Source organism: Salmo salar, chromosome 04 (genome assembly GCF_965601325.2).
Source record: "Salmo salar chromosome 04, fSalSal1, whole genome shotgun sequence".
In the NCBI taxonomy this organism is placed as follows: Eukaryota; Metazoa; Chordata; class Actinopteri; order Salmoniformes; family Salmonidae; genus Salmo; species Salmo salar.
In genome coordinates this window covers 21,160,353-21,188,207 of record NC_138294.1, presented here as the reverse complement: position 1 = coordinate 21,188,207, position 27,855 = coordinate 21,160,353, and the positions used below count along the sequence as shown (strand labels likewise).

Sequence of the window (27,855 nt, the reverse complement as noted above, 5' to 3'; positions counted from 1 at the left end):
CTTATTGGATAAGTCTAGGTTGTCCCTCCCCATTTGGTGCCCAAAACAGGGCTCACTGTCAAACTCACTGTTTCTACTCCCCTCACAGACACACTGGTCTATTCCCTCTGTGCACACTTTATTATGACTGTGTAGTCAATGCCAGTATGGCCTAACGGGACACAAAACACTGCTGAATTGTGGTTAAATGATCCAAGTCTGTTATCCCACTAATCTACAGTTGGTTACAGGCTGGTTGAGGATGTGCAGGCATTGGGACAGAATGGTTTCTGTTCTGCCTGGGTGTGATTGGTTCTGATGCCTTTTCATTTGTCATGTTATCAAGGTGGAAAACCTGTGGCGCTGTTGAAAATGATCATGCGTGCACGTACAAACACACATGCTTATGTGTCGTACACACACTTGTCTACACACACACACCCACCCACACACACACACACACACACACACACACACACACACACACACAACGTCTGATTTGGTATTAGAAGCAAATGAGCTCTCTCTCTCTTCTGTAGCTTTGTCTGTCGTCTATCTTCAGCCCCCATGGCTCTGTTTACCAAGGTCGTCTACACACATGAACACCCAGCTTCCAGCTCCCTCTATCAGTTGAAGAGATGATGACAGCAGAGTTAAATACACTGACCACTGTCCTGTCACACACACACACACACACACACACACACACCGTAGCCCTCCCTCCACTTGTTAACACAGTTGGACCTTGTTTGTTTTGGTTACAGTGTATCTGTTCTCTGTTTTCACTACTAGTCAAATAGTGTTAGATATACAGTATATCACTGTGTGTGTAAAATAAGATTTTGGGGGTCAGGGTTTGTTTACTGCCACAGGAAATAACTAGTGATTAGACATGAATTATTAAACCAAGTCCATTACTGACCCACCATACAGACACGTCCTGACAATGTGGCATGTTGAAGTTGTGGCAGGTTTTATCAGGGCATTAGCTCTTTAACGTGAGGTTGAATGTTTTCTATCCGTATCCCCAAGAAAGGGGAAGGAGAGAGAGGGAGCTCGGTCTAAACGTCCGACCGACATGCCCAGGTCCTTGTTGTTTTATTATTCTTTTGACGGTTGCGTTGAGAAGGTGTTGAAAGATTGAACCGAACATGAAAGACGACGACCGTCAAGTTTCCTTTCCTGACGAAATTGCCGATTTAAACTCACTCAAGGCCGCCTTCGCGTTTCAGCTGCGGTTTATTGAATTGTTTAGACTGACACCTTTGACCATAACACTGCTCAAAGGGAGGAAATGTGTGAGTTATATCATGATAAATGCCTTCACTTCCCTTCTCCTTCCTCTCCTCCAGCTAGCTGACTGCCTGAAACAGCAGCTCTTCTATAGGGCTGCTATGTATACCAGCTGACTGCTCCTTGTTCAGACTCACTCAACAGAATATTATACAGACATAATTGGTGCTGAGGGTGGAAGGGGCAAAATGAATCTTTATTTCTCTTTCTCACTGTTCCTGCATTTACCCCTCTGTCCATCCACAGTGACTTCTGCACCATGCCATTGTACTGTAAATAGATTTCATTTTCACACATGGTTTCTTCCCTGTGGCTCAGTTGGTAGAGCATGGTGTTTGCAACGCCAGCATGGTGTGTGCAACGCCAGGGTTGTGGGTTCGATTCCCACGGGGGGCCAGTACAAAACAAAAAAAAATGTATGAAATGTATGCATTCACTACTGTAAGTCGCTCTGGATAAGAGCGTCTGCTAAATTACTAAAATGTAAATGGTGACTTATGTGTAAAGTAATGTGTATAGAGTAACAGTATGTGGTTTTTGTGTTGTTGCTAATGTTCCAGTATGTGGTTTCTGTGTTGTTGCTAATGTCCCCGTATGTGGTTTCTGTGTTGTTGCTAATGTCCCCGTATGTGGTTTCTGTATTGTTGCTAATGTCCCCGTATGTGGTTTCTGTGTTGTTGCTAATGTCCCCGTATGTGGTTTCTGTGTTGTTGCTAATGTCCCCGTATGTGGTTTCTGTGTTGTTGCTAATGTCCTAGTATGGTGTTTCTGTGTTGTTGCTAATGTCCCAGTATGCGGTTTCTGTGTTGTTGCTAATGTCCTAGTATGGTGTTTCTGTGTTGTTGCTAATGTCCTAGTATGGTGTTTCTGTGTTGTTGCTAATGTCCCCGTATGTGGTTTTTGTGTTGTTGCTAATGTCCCCGTATGTGGTTTTTGTGTTGTTGCTAATGTCCCCGTATGTGGTTTCTGTGTTGTTGCTAATGTCCCAGTATGCGGTTTCTGTGTTGTTGCTAATGTCCCCGTATGTGGTTTCTGTATTGTTGCTAATGTCCCAGTATGGGGTTTCTGTATTGTTGCTAATGTCCCAGTATGCGGTTTCTGTATTGTTGCTAATGTCCCAGTATGCGGTTTCTGTATTGTTGCTAATGTCCCCGTATGTGGTTTTTGTGTTGTTGCTAATGTCCCCGTATGTGGTTTCTGTATTGTTGCTAATGTCCCCGTATGCGGTTTCTACGGTGTTGCTAATGTCCCTGTATGCGGTTTCTACGGTGTTGCTAATGTCCCCTTATGTGGTTTCTGTATTGTTGCTAATGTCCCTGTATGCGGTTTCTACGGTGTTGCTAATGTCCCCTTATGTGGTTTCTGTATTGTTGCTAATGTCCCTGTATGCGGTTTCTACGGTGTTGCTAATGTCCCCTTATGTGGTTTCTGTATTGTTGCTAATGTCCCCGTATGTGGTTTCTACGGTGTTGCTAATGTCCCTGTATGCGGTTTCTACGGTGTTGCTAATGTCCCAGTATGTGGTTTCTGTATTGTTGCTAATGTCCCAGTGTTTGTGTTTCAGGAGTGGCAGAACTCTATCCAGAAGAACGCAGGCTTGGCCTTCATCGAGCTGGTCAACGAGGGCAGGTACGTTTTCTGACACGCACGCGGACACACACCGTCCAACCCACTCCGACCATCACCACTTCATTATGTCCCACTCTGGCCGATCCATAGCGCGGCCCCTGGCCCTCGAGGCTCCAGGCCCTCACGGTCACCATTAGGGCCTCTATTGAAGAGAAAAATCCATACTAGAGTAAAGAGGATCTGTGGAACTGAGGGGCCCTATAGAGTTCAAGGCTCTGTCAATACCTGCCTGTCCCGGAGGGAGGGGCTGACGGAGGATGGGTGACAGGGGTGACTGCAATCCCTGACTCCTCGTAACGCTTGGGAAATCTCCCATCTTCCTTGTCCCTCTCCATGTCCCTTCTGCTGTCCGTACTATCCAGGATCAGCATTCCCATATCACTCCTGGGACCAAACAACTCCCATCAATTCGGAGTTAGAGGTCCGGGATTTAAATTAACGATCCCCCGGGCTGGAGAATTACCGAACGCTAATCTAGGATAATGTTAATGCATCCACTGATGGACTTCCTCAAACACACACACACAAGTAGTAAGAGGAGGAGGAGGAGGCAAAGGAGGAGGAGAGAATCGGAGAGAGAGGAAGAAGAGGAGGGAAGGAGTAGGATAGAGGAGGAAGAAAAGTGGAAGGATTAGAGGATGAGGAGGTTGTAATCCACTCCAGAGAGGCTGCTTTGTAATCTGGAACTGGGTCTCAGTGAAAGCCTGTTGATTTGCAATGGGGGCTGTAATACTATACCCCATCAACTCCCTGCTTAGAAGTGTGTGTGTGAGAGGTTTGTGTGTCTGTGCAAGTGTGCGCACGTACTATATTTGTGTGTGTGCGTGCCTGCCTGCCTGCCTGCCTGCCTGCCTGCCTGCGTGTGTGAAAGAGTGTAGAGTAAGGCGTCATAAAGAGAGTGTTGAGGTTATTGATGGCTGGGCCGGGGGTTGGAGAGGCTACAGAGGCCCAGGCACCTCCGCTCCCCCGCTGCCCTGCTCTGAAACAGCAGGCTTGGGTTACAGGCCCCAGGCCCGGCCTCTAGCCTGTTATTGTTCCACTTTGCACAGGCCTGACCTCTGGGACCAGTGAGTGCCCTCTCTGGCCCCTATACGTACACACACACACACACACACACACACACACACACACACACACACACACACACACACACACACCTGAATGTTTTATTAGCTTAGATAAGAGGAAGGGGGTGGATTGGCTACATATGTAGTAACAGGAGCAAAGGTTCCCCCTGTGTCAGATGCATATCATTAACAAATCAATTAGCGCATGTTAGGTCCCAGTTAAAGGGATTTCGTGTGTGTGTGTCTTGTCCTAATCACATTTCCTGCTCATTTTGCGTGCTTCATTTTCCTCTTTTTATTTATGTTATAGGGTTATTAAAGGGGAGGTCTTCAATTTTATGGATGTTATACGGTTATTAAAGGGGAGGTCTTCCATTTTATGGATGTTATACGGTTATTAAAGGGGAGGTCGTCCATTTTATGGATGTTATACGGTTATTAAAGGGGAGGTCTTCCATGTTCAGGGACTGCAGTACTCATATTGTAGCACATTGTGAGAGCTTGTTTGTGCAGTTTTTAATGGCGTATGAAAACCTGATTGAACAGGTTTCAAACTATCACCTATTAGTCAATTAATTCACTTTGTTTGAACACTTACTAAATAATAATCTTTTTTTGTATGTCTTCCACCAGTTTTATTACATCTTAATCCAAACATAATTCAATTATTCAAATCAGTAATCATTTTTTACCACAGATTACAAATTGATACAGTTCTGTTGGTGTGAAATGTCTTCCTTCCTCTGTCCTTCCTCTCTCTCAGGCTACTGAGCCACACCATGAAGGACCACCTGGTGCGGGTGGCCAATGAGGCTGAGTTCATCCTGAGCCGACAGAGAACCGAGGACATCCACAAACACGCTGAGTTTGAGGTAAAATACAGTCTGGACCAGGAAACTGGTTAACATGAAACTAGCACATTAAATTCAAAATGGAGTCCAGATTTAAGCTCGGGTGAATGATTGAGGAGAATAGACTAGGCAGCTGGTAAACAAGAGAACATACTTGATCCCAAATGGCTCCTGACATAATTTAGGAATTTGAAATTACCCAGGCTGGTACAGGTAGCCAGCAAACAGGAAAATCCATTCAATCCAAAATGGAGTCCTGATTTTAGCTTGAGGGGGAGAATGACTTGAAGAGAAAAACTTATAACCGATAACTTCCAACCCCTTTCCTGACCCTCGTATCTTGGAACAGAAACATAGTCCTCATTTATTCATCCTTTCCATGTCTTTTTGTGAGAGCAGCAGGAGTCTGAGCCCACTGGGCAGTCAAGTATATTTGTAGCTTTAAGCAGATCCCATTAAGCTGAGGTTGATAGGATAGGTTGATAGTTTCATATTTTCATGTTCTGTCTGGCCATATTGAACAAAAACAGCTCAGAATGTAACACCCAGCCAGGGGGTATAAAGTCCTCTATACACACACACACACACACCCCCCCCCTACACACACACACGGTTGTCTGTCAAGTCATTACAGACCTGTCATAGCAACCTAGAGAACAAATGTTGTCTTTTCAAAGACAATCCCAACACGTATAATAACATCTTACACGGGAGTGGCCGGCTGTAGTTTACGTTTGGCACGGCATCCCAGCCAAACAGCCTCCATGTTAATTCATCCCCGCACCTCCCGGCCTAGCGCCAACCTCCCGGCCTAGTGCCAGCCTCCACCCTCCTCCTTCATCCCTCTCTCCTTCTCTGTCTCCGTCCTGATCTCTCTGTTATACTCCCGCTGGGAGTGTATTTCCACAGTGACAGGAATACAGCATCCTTCCCTCCCTCTCCATCACTCCCTTTATTCCTCCCTCCTTTCTCAAGACCCTGGCAGTACTTAAACCTGCAGACAGCCCACAGAGCTGCTGGTCTGAAGGGCCGACTGTCTCAACCCCCCCGTCCCTCCACCCTCACTCGCCCCCTTACCGTAGTTGTAAAATGTTATGCTTTCTTTAAGGTTCAAGGCAGGGTCTCCTACAGAATGAAAAAAAAAAAAGCCCTCATGACTGTTTAAAGCAAATTGTTGAGGGGGTGGAAAGGAAAGCATGTCCGTGGTTTGCCTCAGGTTGGTTGGTTGCCTCGGTTCGTTTGAATGTTTGCTCCCATGTTCTTCTAGCCTGTGTCCCAAATAGCACCCTATTCCCTATCTAGTGCACTACTTTTGACCAGGGCCCATAGAGGGAATGTGGTGTGATTTGGGATGCAGACCCTAGTAGAGTCTGCATATCTATCTCACTGGCAACAGCAGTACACACTGTCCACCTCCTTTCCACCCACCGGACACACACACCGGCCTCACCCTGTCAATCATTTCCTCGGGAGGTGTGTTCTGATTCGACCAGTCGTCCAATCATCGTTAGTGCGGGGCAGGCAGACCCGGGTGTTTATGCAGATTTCTGACGCGTGACACACACAGCCTATTTGATGAGGCTAACACTCCACAGACAGGGCGTGTGTGTGTGTGTGTCAGACAGCTGTGTGAACAACGGCAAGTTAGAGGTGTGGAGAGGAGGAGGAGGGGCCTGAGGCACAGCACAGACAGTTTGGCAGCTCCATAAGAACACAGCACAGGGCTCACAAACTAGCCTCTTCCTCCCTCTGCCCTGAGGTTATGAACAGGAGTGGTGTCTGCGTCCATGTCCCCATCACTCCCCATTTCCTCCCTCAAACTCACCATGATTAGGCCATGTTATGTTCTCTCAGCCGAGCGAGGGCCAGGATATGTCTGCACCGATGGAAATATGCACGCACGCACACACACGCACGCACCAGGGGCTGTCCCCAGCTCTCCAATTCTATCTAATTGGCCCAAGTAGTGTAGCTGATGTTCCTGTCCGCATCACTAGTCCCCCTCATCCTATCATCTGTCTCCCTCTGGCACTGAGAAGTCCTACAGGAGGAAACATCCTTAGACTGGATCCTGCTCTGATATACTGTAATGAAAGCAAAAGGAACATTGTGTCGTTACATTGGACCTATTTTTCCCACATCGTCCTACAAGAGGGCCTAGTTAGTGTCCCCGTTTTCTCTCCATATCGTCTTCCAAACAGGCCCAGTATAGTTGTTTTTCTGGTTACGTGTGTGTGTGTGTGTGTGTGTGTGTGTGTGTGTGTGTGGGGGGGGGTAGTCTTGGACAGTACCGTTGAGTTACAGAATGAGGATGTGCCTGACAAGCCTCAGACAGCCAAGGACATCATTGTTTCCTGTTCCTGTATTATTTAGTAGCTACAGTCCCAGGTTGTCTCCAGTAAAACCGCAGCGGTGGAGAAAGAATACATTTTAACAGGCTGAAATCTCATTCTATTCTGTTAGGGAGATGGTATTTGTGTTCTTGTAAATCGGTGTGATTCCACTCATTAACCCCTAATGGATTTAGTATTGGGTACATGTGTACCGCAGCTTGTTTGTCTGTTTCTTTTGTGAAAGCCATTCGATTGTGAGTCTCTGTCCCACGCACCGTCTGCAGGGACCTATTTCACTACGCAACCCACATATCGCACAAAGTGTTAGAACTCTGTTGTACTTATTAAAATCCTTTTTTTTTTCTTCACCATGCTTCCTCTCAACCCATGCAACTGTAATCAGATACCCACTAACCACCATAGCCAACTGTTAACTCTCTTTGTTAAAGACTGTTGTTTAGTATTTTCTCTCTGTTCGCTCCCCTCACCCCACCCCCTACAGTATAGCCAATCAACTTTAATCAGATACCCACCATAGCCAGGGCCAAATCCATGTTTCACAATTGAATTCCCCACTTAAATGTAGCCGCTCCTCTGTGACCTCTGAAAGAAGTGAGGCCCTGATAAGTGCAACCACTGATATTGCCGTATTGATTTTCCTCCATTCCGGCTCTGGCTTGAGCCCTCCTCGAGCCATCAGCTTCATGGTTTCATTTTGCACCGCCACCATAAAAATAACAGCCCCAATGAAACATGCCCCAGGGGAAAACAGTTTTCCTCTCTGTCTTCAATTTTTTTTTTAAAATCAGTGTTTGTTCACCTGCTTCTCAGGTTTACTGTTGGAAGACAGAAATAGAAACATGTTCGGGTATGGCCGAGTGCATAAAGTAGGTGATTTGGTTGTGCCGTGACTGCCACACCCGTCACTGTTTAAGTTAGAAAGGATCTTACTGCTGAAATGAATTGCACCTTTTGTGTGTTTCCTGTTGACTATCACTTGGGGAGCAGAGTAGTCCTTCTACACCCTGACAGGGGACTAGGTCCTTTGGCTGTGGCTCTCTACCACTACAGACACAGACCGTGAAGGAAGCGGCAGCCACCAGGAAGGTGAATTATTCAATAGATAAAAACAAATTTATGTTTGCTCCCTGTCAGAGTTCATATCCACGGGAAGGATGTGATGGAGGAGCCGCGTGATTTAGACACCCTTTGCTTTGGAGACTCGTAACATATGCTCTCTCTCTCTTTCTCTTTCTCGCTCTCTCTCGCTCTCTTTCCCTCTCTCGCTCTCGCTCTCTCTTTCTTTCTCTCTCTCTCTCCCCCTCCATCCTTCTTCCTCTTTCTCTCTCTCTCTGAATTGAGTTATCTTTGGCCTGGAGAGTAAGTTATTATAGCGGGTTGAGGGTGACAGAGATGAAGATAACTGGAGGGGGAAATCCAATTACCTTTTAGTGTTCTCTATCTAATGGGATCCTTAACGTGGAAGAGATCTGCAGATCGCATGGCCACGGCCCTCCTGCTACGATGAGAGAGAGAGAGTTTTTTTTTTACAGCATCCTTTCATTAAGGATGAAATGTGGTGGGTTGCGGGGCCACGAGAGCAGAGGAGGTCAGAGATACGGAAGACACAGATCATTTATTTTATCTCCCTCTTTCTGTTGCACTCTTTCTTTTTTTATACCCCAAGGTTGATTCTTTAAGAGTGAGGAAGACCCAGGACGTTTCTTTGATCCCCCCTCTCCTTCGTTCTCTCTCTCTCTCCAACTTTCTTTTTTTTTTATACCCAGTCGTTGATTCATCCCCCAGCCGCTGCAATATACGACTAATTGAATTGACTCTCTCTCTAGATGCTATAAAAGCCGGGCGATCCAGCTAGCGATATCTCCGTAATTAGCGACTTAGCGTCATTGTCCCCCTCTGTCTGGCTTGTAAGGCGATCCCTCTCTTCTCCTCTCGCCTCAGAGTTAATGACATTAACATTGAGCTGATGCTCATTATATTCCATCATGACAGCGTCGTTAGCACAACGCCCCCACACAGTGGACTGAGCTTACTCTTCCTCACAGATCACAGATCACAGCCATGGACAGGACACAGACAAAGAATTGACTGCACACTTAACGTTTGAATCGCCATGGAACGGAGGGCGACACAATTTACATTTTGAAGTGAAACAGAATGAACACGTGACAGTTAAACATTTTCGCTATTTATTACACACAAAACAAAGCCAACCGCCTATGCTTCGGTACTATAATGTAACCTGCTGTAAAGGAAAAAGCTGGTCAAGAACAAGCACTGCCGTTTATAGAGTGCTTGGACCAAATGTGGTTATCTTCATAGGTCTATAAACCATCTGTTTCAGTGTGAGAGAATTCCACAACAAACTGTTTCAATGTCAGAGGATAGGTCGTGACCCCAATCTTCCATAGCGTCTAGAAGAGCCCCCTGCAGGTCACCACTCTGGCTGTAGCCCGACAGGCGTCAGGTGCCACCACCTGACACATTGTTTACAACGTATCAACACACAACACTCACCGCTCTGACCGACAGTCGTCACCTGTCTTAAGGCGGTCACAGCGGTGAGTTCTAGGTGACAGCTATAGAGCTGGGAGTACAGCCATCTCACTATGGTGCTGGTGAGACCCTCTGGGTAATGACAGGGAGGCTTGTTAACGGTTGCTGGAGTCATTTATTAGTGGGATTCGTTTGGGATTCAGTAGTTTGATTCGTATATTATGACAGGATAAAGCAAGTAGATTCAACTTACCCAGCAGTGTTCTATATCTCTGTCTACCTCCTCCCTCAGAGAGAGAGAGAGTACTTACCCAGCAGTGTTCTATATCTCTGTCTACCTCCTCCCTCAGAGAGAGAGAGAGTACTTACCCAGCAGTATTCTATATCTCTGTCTACCTCCTACCCTCAGAGAGAGAGAGAGTACTTACCCAGCAGTATTCTATATCTCTGTCTACCTCCTCCCTCAGAGAGAGTACTTACCCAGCAGTGTTCTATATCTCTGTCTACCTCTACCCTCAGAGAGAGTACTTACCCAGCAGTATTCTATATCTCTGTCTATCTCCTCCCTCAGAGAGAGTACTTACCCAGCAGTGTTCTATATCTCTGTCTACCTCTACCCTCAGAGAGAGTACTTACCCAGCAGTATTCTATATCTCTGTCTACCTCCTACCCTCAGAGAGAGTACTTACCCAGCAGTGTTCTATATCTCTGTCTACCTCTTCCCTCAGAGAGAGTACTTACCCAGCAGTGTTCTATATCTCTGTCTACCTCTACCCTCAGAGAGAGTACTTACCCAGCAGTGTTCTATATCTCTGTCTACCTCTACCCTCAGAGAGAGTACTTACCCAGCAGTGTTCTATATCTCTGTCTACCTCTACCCTCAGAGAGAGAGAGAGAGAGTACTTACCCAGCAGTATTCTATATCTCTGTCTACCTCTACCCTCAGAGAGAGTACTTACCCAGCAGTATTCTATATCTCTGTCTATCTCCTCCCTCAGAGAGAGTACTTACCCAGCAGTATTCTATATCTCTGTCTACCTCCTCCCTCAGAGAGAGTACTTACCCAGCAGTATTCTATATCTCTGTCTACCTCTTCCCTCAGAGAGAGTACTTACCCAGCAGTATTCTATATCTCTGTCTACCTCTTCCCTCAGAGAGAGTACTTACCCAGCAGTGTTCTATATCTCTGTCTACCTCTACCCTCAGAGAGAGTACTTACCCAGCAGTATTCTATATCTCTGTCTACCTCTACCCTCAGAGAGAGTACTTACCCAGCAGTGTTCTATATCTCTGTCTACCTCTACACTCAGAGAGAGTACTTACCCAGCAGTGTTCTATATCTCTGTCTACCTCTACCCTCAGAGAGAGTACTTACCCAGCAGTGTTCTATATCTCTGTCTACCTCTACCCTCAGAGAGAGAGAGGGGTACTTACCCAGCAGTATTCTATATCTCTGTCTACCTCTACCCTCAGAGAGAGTACTTACCCAGCAGTGTTCTATATCTCTGTCTACCTCTACCCTCAGAGAGAGTACTTACCCAGCAGTATTCTATATCTCTGTCTACCTCTACCCTCAGAGAGAGTACTTACCCAGCAGTATTCTATATCTCTGTCTACCTCTTCCCTCAGAGAGAGTACTTACCCAGCAGTATTCTATATCTCTGTCTACCTCTACCCTCAGAGAGAGTACTTACCCAGCAGTGTTCTATATCTCTGTCTACCTCTACCCTCAGAGAGAGAGAGAGAGAGAGAGAGGGAGTACTTACCCAGCAGTATTCTATATCTCTGTCTACCTCTACCCTCAGAGAGAGTACTTACCCAGCAGTGTTCTATATCTCTGTCTACCTCTACACTCAGAGAGAGTACTTACCCAGCAGTGTTCTATATCTCTGTCTACCTCTACCCTCAGAGAGAGTACTTACCCAGCAGTGTTCTATATCTCTGTCTACCTCTACCCTCAGAGAGAGAGAGAGAGAGTACTTACCCAGCAGTATTCTATATCTCTGTCTACCTCTACCCTCAGAGAGAGTACTTACCCAGCAGTGTTCTATATCTCTGTCTACCTCTACCCTCAGAGAGAGTACTTACCCAGCAGTATTCTATATCTCTGTCTATCTCCTCCCTCAGAGAGAGTACTTACCCAGCAGTATTCTATATCTCTGTCTACCTCCTCCCTCAGAGAGAGTACTTACCCAGCAGTATTCTATATCTCTGTCTACCTCTTCCCTCAGAGAGAGTACTTACCCAGCAGTATTCTATATCTCTGTCTACCTCTACCCTCAGAGAGAGCACTTACCCAGCAGTGTTCTATATCTCTGTCTACCTCTACCCTCAGAGAGAGAGAGAGAGTACTTACCCAGCAGTGTTCTATATCTCTGTCTACCTCTACCCTCAGAGAGAGTACTTACCCAGCAGTGTTCTATATCTCTGTCTACCTCCTACCCTCAGAGAGAGAGAGAGAGAGAGTACTTACCCAGCAGTATTCTATATCTCTGTCTACCTCCTACCCTCAGAGAGAGTACTTACCCAGCAGTGTTCTATATCTCTGTCTACCTCTACCCTCAGAGAGAGTACTTACCCAGCAGTATTCTATATCTCTGTCTACCTCTACCCTCAGAGAGAGAGAGGGTACTTACCCAGCAGTATTCTATATCTCTGTCTACCTCCTACCCTCAGAGAGAGTACTTACCCAGCAGTGTTCTATATCTCTGTCTACCTCTACCCTCAGAGAGAGTACTTACCCAGCAGTATTCTATATCTCTGTCTACCTCTACCCTCAGAGAGAGTACTTACCCAGCAGTGTTCTATATCTCTGTCTACCTCTACCCTCAGAGAGAGAGAGAGTACTTACCCAGCAGTGTTCTATATCTCTGTCTACCTCTACCCTCAGAGAGAGTACTTACCCAGCAGTGTTCTATATCTCTGTCTACCTCTACCCTCAGAGAGAGAGAGAGAGTACTTACCCAGCAGTATTCTATATCTCTGTCTACCTCTACCCTCAGAGAGAGTACTTACCCAGCAGTGTTCTATATCTCTGTCTACCTCCTACCCTCAGAGAGAGTACTTACCCAGCAGTATTCTATATCTCTGTCTACCTCCTCCCTCAGAGAGAGTACTTACCCAGCAGTATTCTATATCTCTGTCTACCTCTACCCTCAGAGAGAGTACTTACCCAGCAGTGTTCTATATCTCTGTCTACCTCTACACTCAGAGAGAGTACTTACCCAGCAGTGTTCTATATCTCTGTCTACCTCTACCCTCAGAGAGAGTACTTACCCAGCAGTGTTCTATATCTCTGTCTACCTCTACCCTCAGAGAGAGAGAGAGAGAGAGAGTACTTACCCAGCAGTATTCTATATCTCTGTCTACCTCTACCCTCAGAGAGAGTACTTACCCAGCAGTGTTCTATATCTCTGTCTACCTCTACCCTCAGAGAGAGTACTTACCCAGCAGTATTCTATATCTCTGTCTATCTCCTCCCTCAGAGAGAGTACTTACCCAGCAGTATTCTATATCTCTGTCTACCTCCTCCCTCAGAGAGAGTACTTACCCAGCAGTATTCTATATCTCTGTCTACCTCTACCCTCAGAGAGAGTACTTACTCAGCAGTATTCTATATCTCTGTCTACCTCCTCCCTCAGAGAGAGTACTTACCCAGCAGTATTCTATATCTCTGTCTACCTCTACCCTCAGAGAGAGTACTTACCCAGCAGTATTCTATATCTCTGTCTACCTCTACCCTCAGAGAGAGAGAGAGAGTACTTACCCAGCAGTATTCTATATCTCTGTCTATCTCCTCCCTCAGAGAGAGAGTACTTACCCAGCAGTATTCTATATCTCTGTCTATCTCCTCCCTCAGAGAGAGGGTACTTACCCAGCAGTATTCTATATCTCTGTCTACCTCTACACTCAGAGAGAGGGGTACTTACCCAGCAGTATTCTATATCTCTGTCTACTTTTACCCTCAGAGAGAGAGAGAGAGTACTTACCCAGCAGTATTCTATATCTCTGTCTACCTCTACACTCAGAGAGAGAGAGTACTTACCCGGGAGGGGGGAGAGAGACTGGTATCCCAGTGTCTGGCTCTTCTCTGTGTGTAATTAAGTCCCTTGGTGATGCCTCTTGCACTGCTCCTCACATCATTATCTTTGCCCAGCTGACCCAGAGCTGTGAATAGCACATATATGAGCACCTCCTCCCGACTCCCTAGTCCCCTTTACTACATACTAACTGACACTTTAGTCTCTGGAGTAGGACTCTTGCCTTGCCTACTATCTTTGTTATCCCGTAGAGGGACATCATTTTATTGATTTCATTTTACTGAGGAGTTGGAGAGGAATTCTTGGAAAGGATAATTATGTTCTATAGTATTGAATAAGCCTGTGTATTCATAAAAAATAAATATGTAGAATAAGCAGAAGTGCAATTGAATGTATTTTTAAGGCAGACACAAACCTGATGCGGAGTTAAATTTGATCTCTTCTGTTTGGAATCATTACTCTGCATCCAGACAACTAGCCGCGCGCTAGCCAGCGTTCCAGAAGAAGTGGATTATTTTTCATCTGCAGCGCCTCTGCCTTCATTTGACTATTTTTCACCCCGGAGAGGAGAGTTAACAGGTGTGATTCGTCACGTGCTGGCATGACCTTGGAGTGCTTCTGGAGTCAGAGTGGATGGAACCTTCAGCCCAGCTTAGACTAATGGTAGCTACTGATTGGAGCAGGGCTTGACACAGCTGCTGGTTTGAGCAGGGAGGGAAGGGGGGAGAGAGAGAGAATGGGAGAGAGAGAGAGAGAAAGAGAGGAGAGGATGCCGCTGGGAGGAGAGATGAAGAGTCCTGCCAACTAGGCATTGTGACCAGTCCATTAAAAACCCACAGCAGCCAGAGACGAGGGACAGGAGAGAGGGATGAGAGAGCGAGAGAGATACTTTGATAAGTGTTGCGCCTGCGTTAACCTTGATGGCCACTATCGGGACGATGCATGCCTCTGGGATCTGTTTGGCTGGATGAGATTATTTTTTCCTCAGCAGGAAAAATCAATACTCTGCGAGCGCGGCGTGACAGGGGCATCATTTCACAATTGAAGTGGCTGTCAGACGTCGTCATTCGATGACTTTTGTTCGCCATTGTACTTTTAAGCCTTCATTTTTCTCCTTCGTCCCCCCCCCCAACTCTTTGTCTGAGTTAACCTGATGGTGTTTGATGTGGCCGTTTTAAACTTGAGGGCAAGAGATCAAGTGCGAGGGGGAATGTTCTTCAGAAACCAATTGTTTCAGCATCTCCCTTTTGTTTAGTATCCCCTCCTCCCATCGTTCTGTAAGGAATTCCTTATTCCTAGGAAGATTTGCATTCCCTCTCAGAACACGACAAGGACACGCACCCCGGTCGGCCAGTTTCCCCACTTTAAATGAAACCCTCTGGGACGGCTTGTCGGCGGACGTGAGAAATTGGAAGAGGAGCGCGAGACAACTAGGCGATAGCCGACCCCTCTGTGTCTCTAGCTGGCTTCTCTACTGCACCACACAATGTCAAGACAGAGTACTCATCAAGCATTGCTTTAATAAGATCCCCACTGTTGTGTGTGTGTGTGTGTGTGTGTGTGTGTGTGTGTGTGTGTGTGTGTGTGTGTGTGTGTGTGTGTGTGTGTGTGTGTGTGTGTGTGTGTGTGTGTGTGTGTGTGTGTGTGTGTGTGTGTGTGTGTGTGGCGTCGCCCGTTTCTCCAGCAGAACCTTGAGCGCTTTGTGATGTCATGAAACGAGCGCCTTGAAGGCTGAGACAGTGTGGCACAGAAACATTTCAAGGTCCTTGGCTCTGTCACTCACTGTAAGTGATAAACACAGGCTTTATATCTGGTAATGAGGCCTGTATCCCCACTCACACCCTCATTATTACTGGTGAACCCCTCAGGCCCTGATGGGAGAGCGTGACAACAACTACAGCATTTAGAGGGGCTTGACAGCATATTATTCTACACGCAGAAACCTATGCCATATGTTCTGGCCTTTTTGAATTGCACTCATGCAGTTGAGTCGGTGGATTTGTATCTGTGAGATGTGCTGGAATGCCTGACCCTCGTGTGTGTGTGTGTGTGTGTGTGTGTGTGTGACTATTCATGTTGTCTTCTCATATCATTATTATAGTGTAATTTAGCCAGTGGTTAGACCTGTTTCCTTTCCTTTCTAAATCACACAGACATTTCTCTGGTTATTGACTTGAGCTTTGCGTGAATTGTCCGAGACACATCTCCGTGTAATTTACTCGATTAATGCCAACCCATTATCAGTCTGTCTTCTCCGGGCACCTTTTTCCACCAGAGTAGGCGCCAGCGCCCGTCACCCTCCGACCCTGTCAGCCAGCTCATGTAATGGAAGGTGCTGCCCGTGATTACACTGTCTCAAGTCGTAAGGTCTCACGTCACGCCCTCCACACACACACACACACACACACACACACACACACACACACACACACACACACACACACACACACACACACACACACACACACACACACACACACACACACAGCTTCCTCACCTGCTCGCTCGCTCTCCAAAAGCCAGAATCTGGCTACCAGGTAGACTAGACATTGATCCTGATGTTTGAATCTGGCTACCAGGTAGACTAGACATTGATCCTGATGTTTCAATCTGGCTACCAGGAAGACTAGACATTGATCCTGATGTCTGAATCTGGCTACCAGGTAGACTAGACATTGATCCTGATGTCTGAATCTGGCTACCAGGTAGACTAGACATTGATCCTGATGTCTGAATCTGGCTACCAGGTAGACTAGACATTGATCCTGATCTCTTTTTTCGTCTCACAGTCAGTATCAGGATAGACCCTTCATGTGCCGTTTCCACTGAGGTAAAGGGGCCCCCTCTGGTTGCTAATGGCACTAGGCCGTTCATGCTATTTTACTATTCCCCCCTCTCCCTTTGAAATTAGCGGTGGGGTGATGTGTTTAAAAAGTGTTCCCTGACTCACTCAGTGTCCTTTGTTCTGTCAGCCTATTGGAAGCGTAGAGGATGGAGGTAGGTTATTATGTAGGCATCTAGAGCTAGCAGGCTGAGTATGTAAGAACCAACACGACTCTAGTAGTCTAATATCCTCTATGTATGACGATTTCAGAGCAGTGGAACGACCCCCAGAATCTACACTCTGACATGTCTTTTCCACATTGTTTTACCCCGAAATGGAGGCCTTGTATTAATGGGTCTGTTATGTGTTCAGCTGTTTGCTTGTTATTTCAGAGGGGAGTCGCTCAGTGAAACTACTTCCCCTCGCCGCCGGGCCCAGCCAGGCCCGTTAGAAAAGCACACGTCACTATGGGGGACTAGGCGTTTTGGTCCGCGGTGAACGACCAGCGTGTTTACGATGATGTGTTTGAACTGCAGCGCTGCTGATTAGTGACACAGAAGTCACACGTCAAGACGGGCTGGAAAGAACGTTTCTTGTTCCGTCCCGTCGTAAAGTATAGACACGAGGCCGTCTGTTCCAAGGGGCTAACATACGTTTCATTCATTCAGCCCCATTCCCTCTCCCTATACTCCCATTACTACTCTTCTTCATTTCGACGCACGCACGCACGCGCATGCACACGTTGGGCCATCATGCTTTAAGGTCAAGGACCACTCTAATGCTCCACAAAGAGATAATTAGGGCCCAATAGCCCCTCCAGAATAGCCTTCCAGAACGTGATCCAGACCTATAGATTTCCTGTCACGTATGAAAAGTCACCGTTCCAATTGGAGAGGAGGACCAATCATTATCAAGAACTTTAGTGTGTTTACTGGTTGCTAAGGTTACTGGTGAGGCAGGCTGCATTTGTAGAGCTGTGGATGGAAGGCTGGGGATGTATGTGTGTGTTCTCGGCCAATGGGCTGCCTTTTAGGTTCATTTCATTTGAGCATTGGGAATTGCATTAAATCATGTAGCATTGGGAATTGGATTAAGAGTTGCTGGTATTGATGCTGTAACCTTTCAGTATCCAACGGATGCACTGAAATCACAGTAATATGGCCATGATTTTTGCCTGAGGTACATGATAGTAGTGTGTATTCCTCATTTCTTTGTTGCTTGTATTTCTACACTACTTGGCTAACGGCTGTTAGAAATATGCAGTGTACTCAAATGTTTTCTGTCGGTTATATATGACTTTATTTTACAGTTTAACTCGGCTTCATATTTTGCTCAGTTTATCTTAGCGTTTCAAGTCTGGCTGTTTTTTCCCTCAGTATAGGTGTTATTGTATATACCATCTACTCTGAGTTCAAAGGCCATTTCTGATAACACATTCAGACAGAGAAAAATGAGCTTCTGTTTTGTGATTCGGAGCCCTGGAGGCATTAGTAACTATGTCCGCTGTTATTAATCAACGTGACATAAGGGCCAGAAAATGACCCCAGATTTTCATTTGGTTTTACTCAAGGTAGCGTTTCTACACACACACAGCTGCTAGAGTCTTATATTGTGTCGTTTTACATGGTGTGTAGTAGCCTATACCATTTTTCCCAGAATACTTGCTAGTTCCATACATACAATATGAAGTTGCATACTATGTGTATGCCAGTATTCTCTTCAGAATACATACCTCCTGGGTTTCTCTTTAAATGTACTATAAAGGCTTTTTTATTGAGCACTGCACATACAATTCATTTGTAATGATGCTTACGTCATTGTGCTTTTGACGGAAAGGTTAACCTGTTGTCACGTTTTGTCTTTGACCCCCAGTCCCACTGTGCCCAGTACTCGGCTGAGAAGCGGGATGAGGAGAAGATGTGCGACCACCTGATCCGAGCGGCCAAGTACCGCGACCACGTGACAGCCACCCAGCTCATCCAGAAGATAGACAACATCCTGACGGACAAGCACGGTGCCTGGGGAAGCTCTGCCTTCAGGTAAAAGTCTACGTAGTTCTACATCTACAATCTAGAGCAGGGGTTCTCCAACTCTGGTTCTGGAGCTCTATTGGGGTTGCAGGCTTTCGTTCCCGCCCAGCACTAACACACCTCATTCAACTAATCACATGATCCGTTTTTGGTGTTCAGTCTAGTTACACCTTCATCAGGTTCCACTCAGCACCATCACATGTTCAGTCTAAAGTACTGTGACTCTGTTCCAATCTCCATACTAACATACCAATTCAAATGAAGCAATGTATTGGGGAAATGGTCTGATTTGGCTATTTTTTTCCCAGTGTCCAAACTTCCTGCCAAAGATGGACATAATAAGAACATTGAGCATTGGTAATGGTAAAAACGAGGATACACCTGCCTTTTCAATGAGCCATAGCTTTCCTTAGAGTACAGCACATCCATTAAGACCACTGTAATGACTGTATTCTCCCTCCTGGGAGTTAGTGATTGAGTTAGGTCTGCACCGGTGCAAACGCCGAGGTATGGGATGCATGAAAGAGATTTAAACAAACCCTCCAGCCATTAAAACTATAGAAAAGCTTAGAAAGCTCAATGTTGGTTTCAACAAAACAGGCCAGTTAGAAGTCAATGGGGGTTTTCCCTAATGATGGCCTGTGCTGTTGGTGTGCTGGCAGGTTGGGTACAGTATATAATGGTTGGAGAGTCAGCCTGCTGTTGGTGTGCTGGCAGGTTGGGTACAGTATATAATGGTTGAACAGTCAGCCTGCTGTTGGTGTGCTGGCAGGTTGGGTACAGTATATAATGGTTGGAGAGTCAGCCTGCTGTTGGTGTGCTGGCAGGTTGGGTACAGTATATAATGGTTGAACAGTCAGCCTGCTGTTGGTGTGCTGGCAGGTTGGGTACAGTATATAATGGTTGGAGAGTCAGCCTGCTGTTGGTGTGCTGGCAGGTTGGGTACAGTATATAATGGTTGGAGAGTCAGCCTGCTGTTGGTGTGCTGGCAGGTTGGGTACAGTATATAATGGTTGGAGAGTCAGCCTGCTGTTGGTATGCTGGCAGGTTGGGTACAGTATATAATGGTTGGAGAGTCAGCCTGCTGTTGGTATGCTGGCAGGTTGGGTACAGTATATAATGGTTGGAGAGTCAGCCTGCTGTTGGTGTGCTGGCAGGTTGGTTACAGTATATAATGGTTGGAGAGTCAGCCTGCTGTTGGTGTGCTGGCAGGTTGGGTACAGTATATAATGGTTGGAGAGTCAGCCTGCTGTTGGTATGCTGGCAGGTTGGGTACAGTATATAATGGTTGAACAGTCAGCCTGCTGTTGGTGTGCTGGCAGGTTGGGTACAGTATATAATGGTTGGAGAGTCAGCCTGCTGTTGGTGTGCTGGCAGGTTGGGTACAGTATATAATGGTTGAACAGTCAGCCTGCTGTTGGTGTGCTGGCAGGTTGGGTACAGTATATAATGGTTGAACAGTCAGCCTGCTGTTGGTGTGCTGGCAGGTTGGGTACAGTATATAATGGTTGGAGAGTCAGCCTGCTGTTGGTGTGCTGGCAGGTTGGGTACAGTATATAATGGTTGGAGAGTCAGCCTGCTGTTGGTGTGCTGGCAGGTTGGGTACAGTATATAATGGTTGGAGAGTCAGCCTGCTGTTGGTGTGCTGGCAGGTTGGGTACAGTATATAATGGTTGAACAGTCAGCCTGCTGTTGGTGTGCTGGCAGGTTGGGTACAGTATATAATGGTTGAACAGTCAGCCTGCTGTTGGTGTGCTGGCAGGTTGGGTACAGTATATAATGGTTGGAGAGTCAGCCTGCTGTTGGTGTGCTGGCAGGTTGGGTACAGTATATAATGGTTGGAGAGTCAGCCTGCTGTTGGTGTGCTGGCAGGTTGGGTACAGTATATAATGGTTGGAGAGTCAGCCTGCTGTTGGTGTGCTGGCAGGTTGGGTACAGTATATAATGGTTGGAGAGTCAGCCTGCTGTTGGTGTGCTGGCAGGTTGGGTACAGTATATAATGGTTGGAGAGTCAGCCTGCTGTTGGTGTGCTGGCAGGTTGGGTACAGTATATAATAGTTGAACAGTCAGCCTGCTGGCAGGTGTGCTGGCAGGTTGGGTACAGTATATAATGGTTGGAGAGTCAGACTGCTGGCAGGTGTGCTGGCAGGTTGGGTACAGTATATAATGGTTGGAGAGTCAGCCTGCTGGCAGGTGTGCTGGCAGGTTGGGTACAGTATATAATGGTTGGAGAGTCAGCCTGCTGTTGGTGTGCTGGCAGGTTGGGTACAGTATATAATGGTTGGAGAGTCAGCCTGCTGGCAGGTGTGCTGGCAGGTTGGGTACAGTATATAATGGTTGGAGAGTCAGCCTGCTGTTGGTGTGCTGGCAGGTTGGGTACAGTATATAATGGTTGGAGAGTCAGCCTGCTGTTGGTGTGCTGGCAGGTTGGGTACAGTATATAATGGTTGGAGAGTCAGCCTGCTGTTGGTGTGCTGGCAGGTTGGGTACAGTATATAATGGTTGAACAGTCAGCCTGCTGTTGGTGTACTGGCAGGTTGGGTACAGTATGGTTGGAGAGTCAGCCTGCTGTTGGTGTGCTGGCAGGTTGGGTACAGTATATAATGGTTGGAGAGTCAGCCTGCGCTGGCAGGTTGGGTACAGTATATAATGGTTGGAGAGTCAGCCTGCTGTTGGTGTGCTGGCAGGTTGGGTACAGTATATAATGGTTGGAGAGTCAGCCTGCTGTTGGTGTGCTGGCAGGTTGGGTACAGTATATAATGGTTGGAGAGTCAGCCTGCTGTTGGTGTGCACAGTCAGCCTGCTGTTGGTGTGCTGGCAGGTTGGGTACAGTATATAATGGTTGGAGAGTCAGCCTGCTGTGTGTGCTGGCAGGTTGGGTCCAGTATATAATGGTTGAGAGTCAGCCTGCTGTTGGTGTGCTGGCAGGTTGGGTACAGTATATAATGGTTGGAGAGTCAGCCTGCTGTTGGTGTGCTGACAGGTTGGGTACAGTATATAATGGTTGGAGAGTCAGCCTGCTGTTGGTGTGCTGGCAGGTTGGGTACAGTATATAATGGTTGAGCAGTCAGCCTGCTGTTGGTGTGCTGGCAGGTTGGGTACAGTATATAATGGTTGGAGAGTCAGCCTGCTGTTGGTGTGCTGGCAGGTTGGGTACAGTATATAATGGTTGGAGAGTCAGCCTGCTGTTGGTGTGCTGGCAGGTTGGGTACAGTATATAATGGTTGGAGAGTCAGCCTGCTGTTGGTGTGCTGGCAGGTTGGGTACAGTATATAATGGTTGAACAGTCAGCCTGCTGTTGGTGTGCTGGCAGGTTGGGTACAGTATATAATGGTTGAACAGTCAGCCTGCTGTTGGTGTGCTGGCAGGTTGGGTACAGTATATAATGGTTGGAGAGTCAGCCTGCTGTTGGTGTGCTGGCAGGTTGGGTACAGTATATAATGGTTGGAGAGTCAGCCTGCTGTTGGTGTGCTGGCAGGTTGGGTACAGTATATAATGGTTGGAGAGTCAGCCTGCTGTTGGTGTGCTGGCAGGTTGGGTACAGTATATAATGGTTGGAGAGTCAGCCTGCTGTTGGTGTGCTGGCAGGTTGGGTACAGTATATAATGGTTGGAGAGTCAGCCTGCTGTTGGTGTGGCAGGTGTGCTGGCAGGTTGGGTACAGTATATAATGGTTGGAGAGTCAGCCTGCTGTTGGTGTGCTGGCAGGTTGGGTACAGTATATAATGGTTGGAGAGTCAGCCTGCTGTTGGTGTGCTGGCAGGTTGGGTACAGTATATAATGGTTGGAGAGTCAGCCTGCTGTTGGTGTGCTGGCAGGTTGGGTACAGTATATAATGGTTGAACAGTCAGCCTGCTGTTGGTGTACTGGCAGGTTGGGTACAGTATGGTTGGAGAGTCAGCCTGCTGTTGGTGTGCTGGCAGGTTGGGTACAGTATATAATGGTTGGAGAGTCAGCCTGCTGTTGGTGTGCTGGCAGGTTGGGTACAGTATATAATGGTTGAACAGTCAGCCTGCTGCTGGTGTGCTGGCAGGTTGGTTACAGTATATAATGGTTGAACAGTCAGCCTGCTGTTGGTGTGCTGGCAGGTTGGGTACAGTATATAATGGTTGGAGAGTCAGCCTGCTGTTGGTGTGCTGGCAGGTTGGGTACAGTATATAATGGTTGAACAGTCAGCCTGCTGTTGGTGTGCTGGCAGGTTGGGTACAGTATATAATGGTTGGAGAGTCAGCCTGCTGTTGGTGTGCTGGCAGGTTGGGTACAGTATATAATGGTTGGAGAGTCAGCCTGCTGTTGGTGTGCTGGCAGGTTGGGTACAGTATATAATGGTTGGAGAGTCAGCCTGCTGTTGGTGTGCTGGCAGGTTGGGTACAGTATATAATGGTTGGAGAGTCAGCCTGCTGTTGGTGTGCTGGCAGGTTGGGTACAGTATATAATGGTTGAACAGTCAGCCTGCTGCTGGTGTGCTGGCAGGTTGGGTACAGTATATAATGGTTGGAGAGTCAGCCTGCTGTTGGTGTGCTGACAGGTTGGGTACAGTATATAATGGTTGGAGAGTCAGCCTGCTGTTGGTATGCTGGCAGGTTGGGTACAGTATATAATGGTTGGAGAGTCAGCCTGCTGTTGGTGTGCTGGCAGGTTGGGTACAGTATATAATGGTTGGAGAGTCAGCCTGCTGTTGGTGTGCTGGCAGGTTGGGTACAGTATATAATGGTTGGAGAGTCAGCCTGCTGTTGGTGTGCTGGCAGGTTGGGTACAGTATATAATGGTTGGAGAGTCAGCCTGCTGTTGGTGTGCTGGCAGGTTGGGTACAGTATATAATGGTTGGAGAGTCAGCCTGCTGTTGGTGTGCTGGCAGGTTGGGTACAGTATATAATGGTTGGAGCGTCAGCCTGCTGTTGGTGTGCTGGCAGGTTGGGTACAGTATATAATGGTTGGAGAGTCAGCCTGCTGTTGGTGTGCTGGCAGGTTGGGTACAGTATATAATGGTTGGAGAGTCAGCCTGCTGTTGGTGTGCTGGCAGGTTGGGTACAGTATATAATGGTTGGAGAGTCAGCCTGCTGTTGGTGTGCTGGCAGGTTGGGTACAGTATATAATGGTTGGAGAGTCAGCCTGCTGTTGGTGTGCTGGCAGGTTGGGTACAGTATATAATAGTTGAACAGTCAGCCTGCTGGCAGGTGTGCTGGCAGGTTGGGTACAGTATATAATGGTTGGAGAGTCCGACTGCTGGCAGGTGTGCTGGCAGGTTGGGTACAGTATATAATGGTTGGAGAGTCAGCCTGCTGTTGGTGTGCTGGCAGGTTGGGTACAGTATATAATGGTTGGAGAGTCAGCCTGCTGGCAGGTGTGCTGGCAGGTTGGGTACAGTATATAATGGTTGGAGAGTCAGCCTGCTGGCAGGTGTGCTGGCAGGTTGGGTACAGTATATAATGGTTGGAGAGTCAGCCTGCTGTTGGTGTGCTGGCAGGTTGGGTACAGTATATAATGGTTGGAGAGTCAGCCTGCTGTTGGTGTGCTGGCAGGTTGGGTACAGTATATAATGGTTGAACAGTCAGCCTGCTGTTGGTGTACTGGCAGGTTGGGTACAGTATATAATGGTTGGAGAGTCAGCCTGCTGTTGGTATGCTGGCAGGTTGGGTACAGTATATAATGGTTGGAGAGTCAGCCTGCTGTTGGTGTGCTGGCAGGTTGGGTACAGTATATAATGGTTGGAGAGTCAGCCTGCTGTTGGTGTGCTGGCAGGTTGGGTACAGTATATAATGGTTGAACAATCAGCCTGCTGTTGGTGTGCTGGCAGGTTGGGTACAGTATATAATGGTTGGAGAGTCAGCCTGCTGTTGGTGTGCTGGCAGGTTGGGTACAGTATATAATGGTTGAACAGTCAGCCTGCTGTTGGTGTGCTGGCAGGTAGGGTACAGTATATAATGGTTGGAGAGTCAGCCTGCTGTTGGTGTGCTGGCAGGTTGGGTACAGTATATAATGGTTGAACAGTCAGCCTGCTGTTGGTGTGCTGGCAGGTTGGGTACAGTATATAATGGTTGAACAGTCAGCCTGCTGTTGGTGTGCTGGCAGGTTGGGTACAGTATATAATGGTTGGAGAGTCAGCCTGCTGTTGGGGTGCTGGCAGGTTGGGTACAGTATATAATGGTTGAACAAGTCAGCCTGCTGTTGGTGTGCTGGCAGGTTGGGTACAGTATATAATGGTTGGAGAGTCAGCCTGCTGTTGGTGTGCTGGCAGGTTGGGTACAGTATATAATGGTTGGAGAGTCAGCCTGCTGTTGGTGTGCTGGCAGGTTGGGTACAGTATATAATGGTTGAACAATCAGCCTGCTGTTGGTGTGCTGGCAGGTTGGGTACAGTATATAATGGTTGGAGAGTCAGCCTGCTGTTGGTGTGCTGGCAGGTTGGGTACAGTATATAATGGTTGAACAGTCAGCCTGCTGTTGGTGTGCTGGCAGGTAGGGTACAGTATATAATGGTTGGAGAGTCAGCCTGCTGTTGGTGTGCTGGCAGGTTGGGTACAGTATATAATGGTTGAACAGTCAGCCTGCTGTTGGTGTGCTGGCAGGTTGGGTACAGTATATAATGGTTGAACAGTCAGCCTGCTGTTGGTGTGCTGGCAGGTTGGGTACAGTATATAATGGTTGGAGAGTCAGCCTGCTGTTGGGGTGCTGGCAGGTTGGGTACAGTATATAATGGTTGAACAAGTCAGCCTGCTGTTGGTGTGCTGGCAGGTTGGGTACAGTATATAATGGTTGGAGAGTCAGCCTGCTGTTGGTGTGCTGGCAGGTTGGGTACAGTATATAATGGTTGAACAGTCAGCCTGCTGTTGGTGTGCTGGCAGGTAGGGTACAGTATATAATGGTTGGAGAGTCAGCCTGCTGTTGGTGTGCTGGCAGGTTGGGTACAGTATATAATGGTTGAACAGTCAGCCTGCTGTTGGTGTGCTGGCAGGTTGGGTACAGTATATAATGGTTGAACAGTCAGCCTGCTGTTGGTGTGCTGGCAGGTTGGGTACAGTATATAATGGTTGGAGAGTCAGCCTGCTGTTGGGGTGCTGGCAGGTTGGGTACAGTATATAATGGTTGAACAAGTCAGCCTGCTGTTGGTGTGCTGGCAGGTTGGGTACAGTATATAATGGTTGGAGAGTCAGCCTGCTGTTGGTGTGCTGGCAGGTTGGGTACAGTATATAATGGTTGGAGAGTCAGCCTGCTGTTGGTATGCTGGCAGGTTGGGTACAGTATATAATGGTTGAACAGTCAGCCTGCTGTTGGTGTGCTGGCAGGTTGGGTACAGTATATAATGGTTGGAGAGTCAGCCTGCTGTTGGTGTGCTGGCAGGTTGGGTACAGTATATAATGGTTGGAGAGTCAGCCTGCTGTTGGTGTGCTGGCAGGTTGGGTACAGTATATAATGGTTGGAGAGTCAGCCTGCTGTTGGTGTGCTGGCAGGTTGGGTACAGTATATAATGGTTGAACAGTCAGCCTGCTGTTGGTGTGCTGGCAGGTTGGGTACAGTATATAATGGTTGAACAGTCAGCCTGCTGTTGGTGTGCTGGCAGGTTGGGTACAGTATATAATGGTTGGAGAGTCAGCCTGCTGTTGGTGTGCTGGCAGGTTGGGTACAGTATATAATGGTTGGAGAGTCAGCCTGCTGTTGGTGTGCTGGCAGGTTGGGTACAGTATATAATGGTTGGAGAGTCAGCCTGCTGTTGGTGTGCTGGCAGGTTGGGTACAGTATATAATGGTTGGAGAGTCAGCCTGCTGTTGGTGTGCTGGCAGGTTGGGTACAGTATATAATGGTTGGAGAGTCAGCCTGCTGTTGGTGTGCTGGCAGGTTGGGTACAGTATATAATGGTTGGAGAGTCAGCCTGCTGTTGGTGTGCTGGCAGGTTGGGTACAGTATATAATGGTTGGAGAGTCAGCCTGCTGTTGGTGTGCTGGCAGGTTGGGTACAGTATATAATGGTTGGAGAGTCAGCCTGCTGTTGGTGTGCTGGCAGGTTGGGTACAGTATATAATGGTTGGAGAGTCAGCCTGCTGTTGGTGTGCTGGCAGGTTGGGTACAGTATATAATGGTTGGAGAGTCAGCCTGCTGTTGGTGTGCTGGCAGGTTGGGTACAGTATATAATAGTTGAACAGTCAGCCTGCTGGCAGGTGTGCTGGCAGGTTGGGTACAGTATATAATGGTTGGAGAGTCAGACTGCTGGCAGGTGTGCTGGCAGGTTGGGTACAGTATATAATGGTTGGAGAGTCAGCCTGCTGTTGGTGTGCTGGCAGGTTGGGTACAGTATATAATGGTTGGAGAGTCAGCCTGCTGTTGGTGTGCTGGCAGGTTGGGTACAGTATATAATGGTTGGAGAGTCAGCCTGCTGGCAGGTGTGCTGGCAGGTTGGGTACAGTATATAATGGTTGGAGAGTCAGCCTGCTGTTGGTGTGCTGGCAGGTTGGGTACAGTATATAATGGTTGGAGAGTCAGCCTGCTGTTGGTGTGCTGGCAGGTTGGGTACAGTATATAATGGTTGGAGAGTCAGCCTGCTGTTGGTGTGCTGGCAGGTTGGGTACAGTATATAATGGTTGAACAGTCAGCCTGCTGTTGGTGTGCTGGCAGGTTGGGTACAGTATATAATGGTTGGAGAGTCAGCCTGCTGTTGGTGTGCTGGCAGGTTGGGTACAGTATATAATGGTTGGAGAGTCAGCCTGCTGTTGGTGTGCTGGCAGGTTGGGTACAGTATATAATGGTTGGAGAGTCAGCCTGCTGTTGGTGTGCTGGCAGGTTGGGTACAGTATATAATGGTTGGAGAGTCAGCCTGCTGTTGGTGTGCTGGCAGGTTGGGTACAGTATATAATGGTTGAACAGTCAGCCTGCTGCTGGTGTGCTGGCAGGTTGGGTACAGTATATAATGGTTGGAGAGTCAGCCTGCTGTTGGTGTGCTGACAGGTTGGGTACAGTATATAATGGTTGGAGAGTCAGCCTGCTGTTGGTATGCTGGCAGGTTGGGTACAGTATATAATGGTTGGAGAGTCAGCCTGCTGTTGGTGTGCTGGCAGGTTGGGTACAGTATATAATGGTTGGAGAGTCAGCCTGCTGTTGGTGTGCTGGCAGGTTGGGTACAGTATATAATGGTTGAACAATCAGCCTGCTGTTGGTGTGCTGGCAGGTTGGGTACAGTATATAATGGTTGGAGAGTCAGCCTGCTGGCAGGTGTGCTGGCAGGTTGGGTACAGTATATAATGGTTGGAGAGTCAGCCTGCTGTTGGTGTGCTGGCAGGTTGGGTACAGTATATAATGGTTG

At 47.5% G+C, this 27,855-nt stretch overlaps 1 protein-coding gene across 1 annotated transcript in view; it reads left to right on the top strand.

Annotated features, from left to right (window-relative positions):
• Positions 1-27,855, top strand: part of LOC106602365 (lipopolysaccharide-responsive and beige-like anchor protein) — a 333,282-nt gene that overhangs the window by 129,735 nt on the left and 175,692 nt on the right. Inside the window, 3 exon segments of the mRNA XM_082974174.1 lie at positions 2,837-2,901; positions 4,732-4,840; positions 18,406-18,572. Coding sequence (XP_082830300.1) covers positions 2,837-2,901; positions 4,732-4,840; positions 18,406-18,572 — 341 coding nt within the window.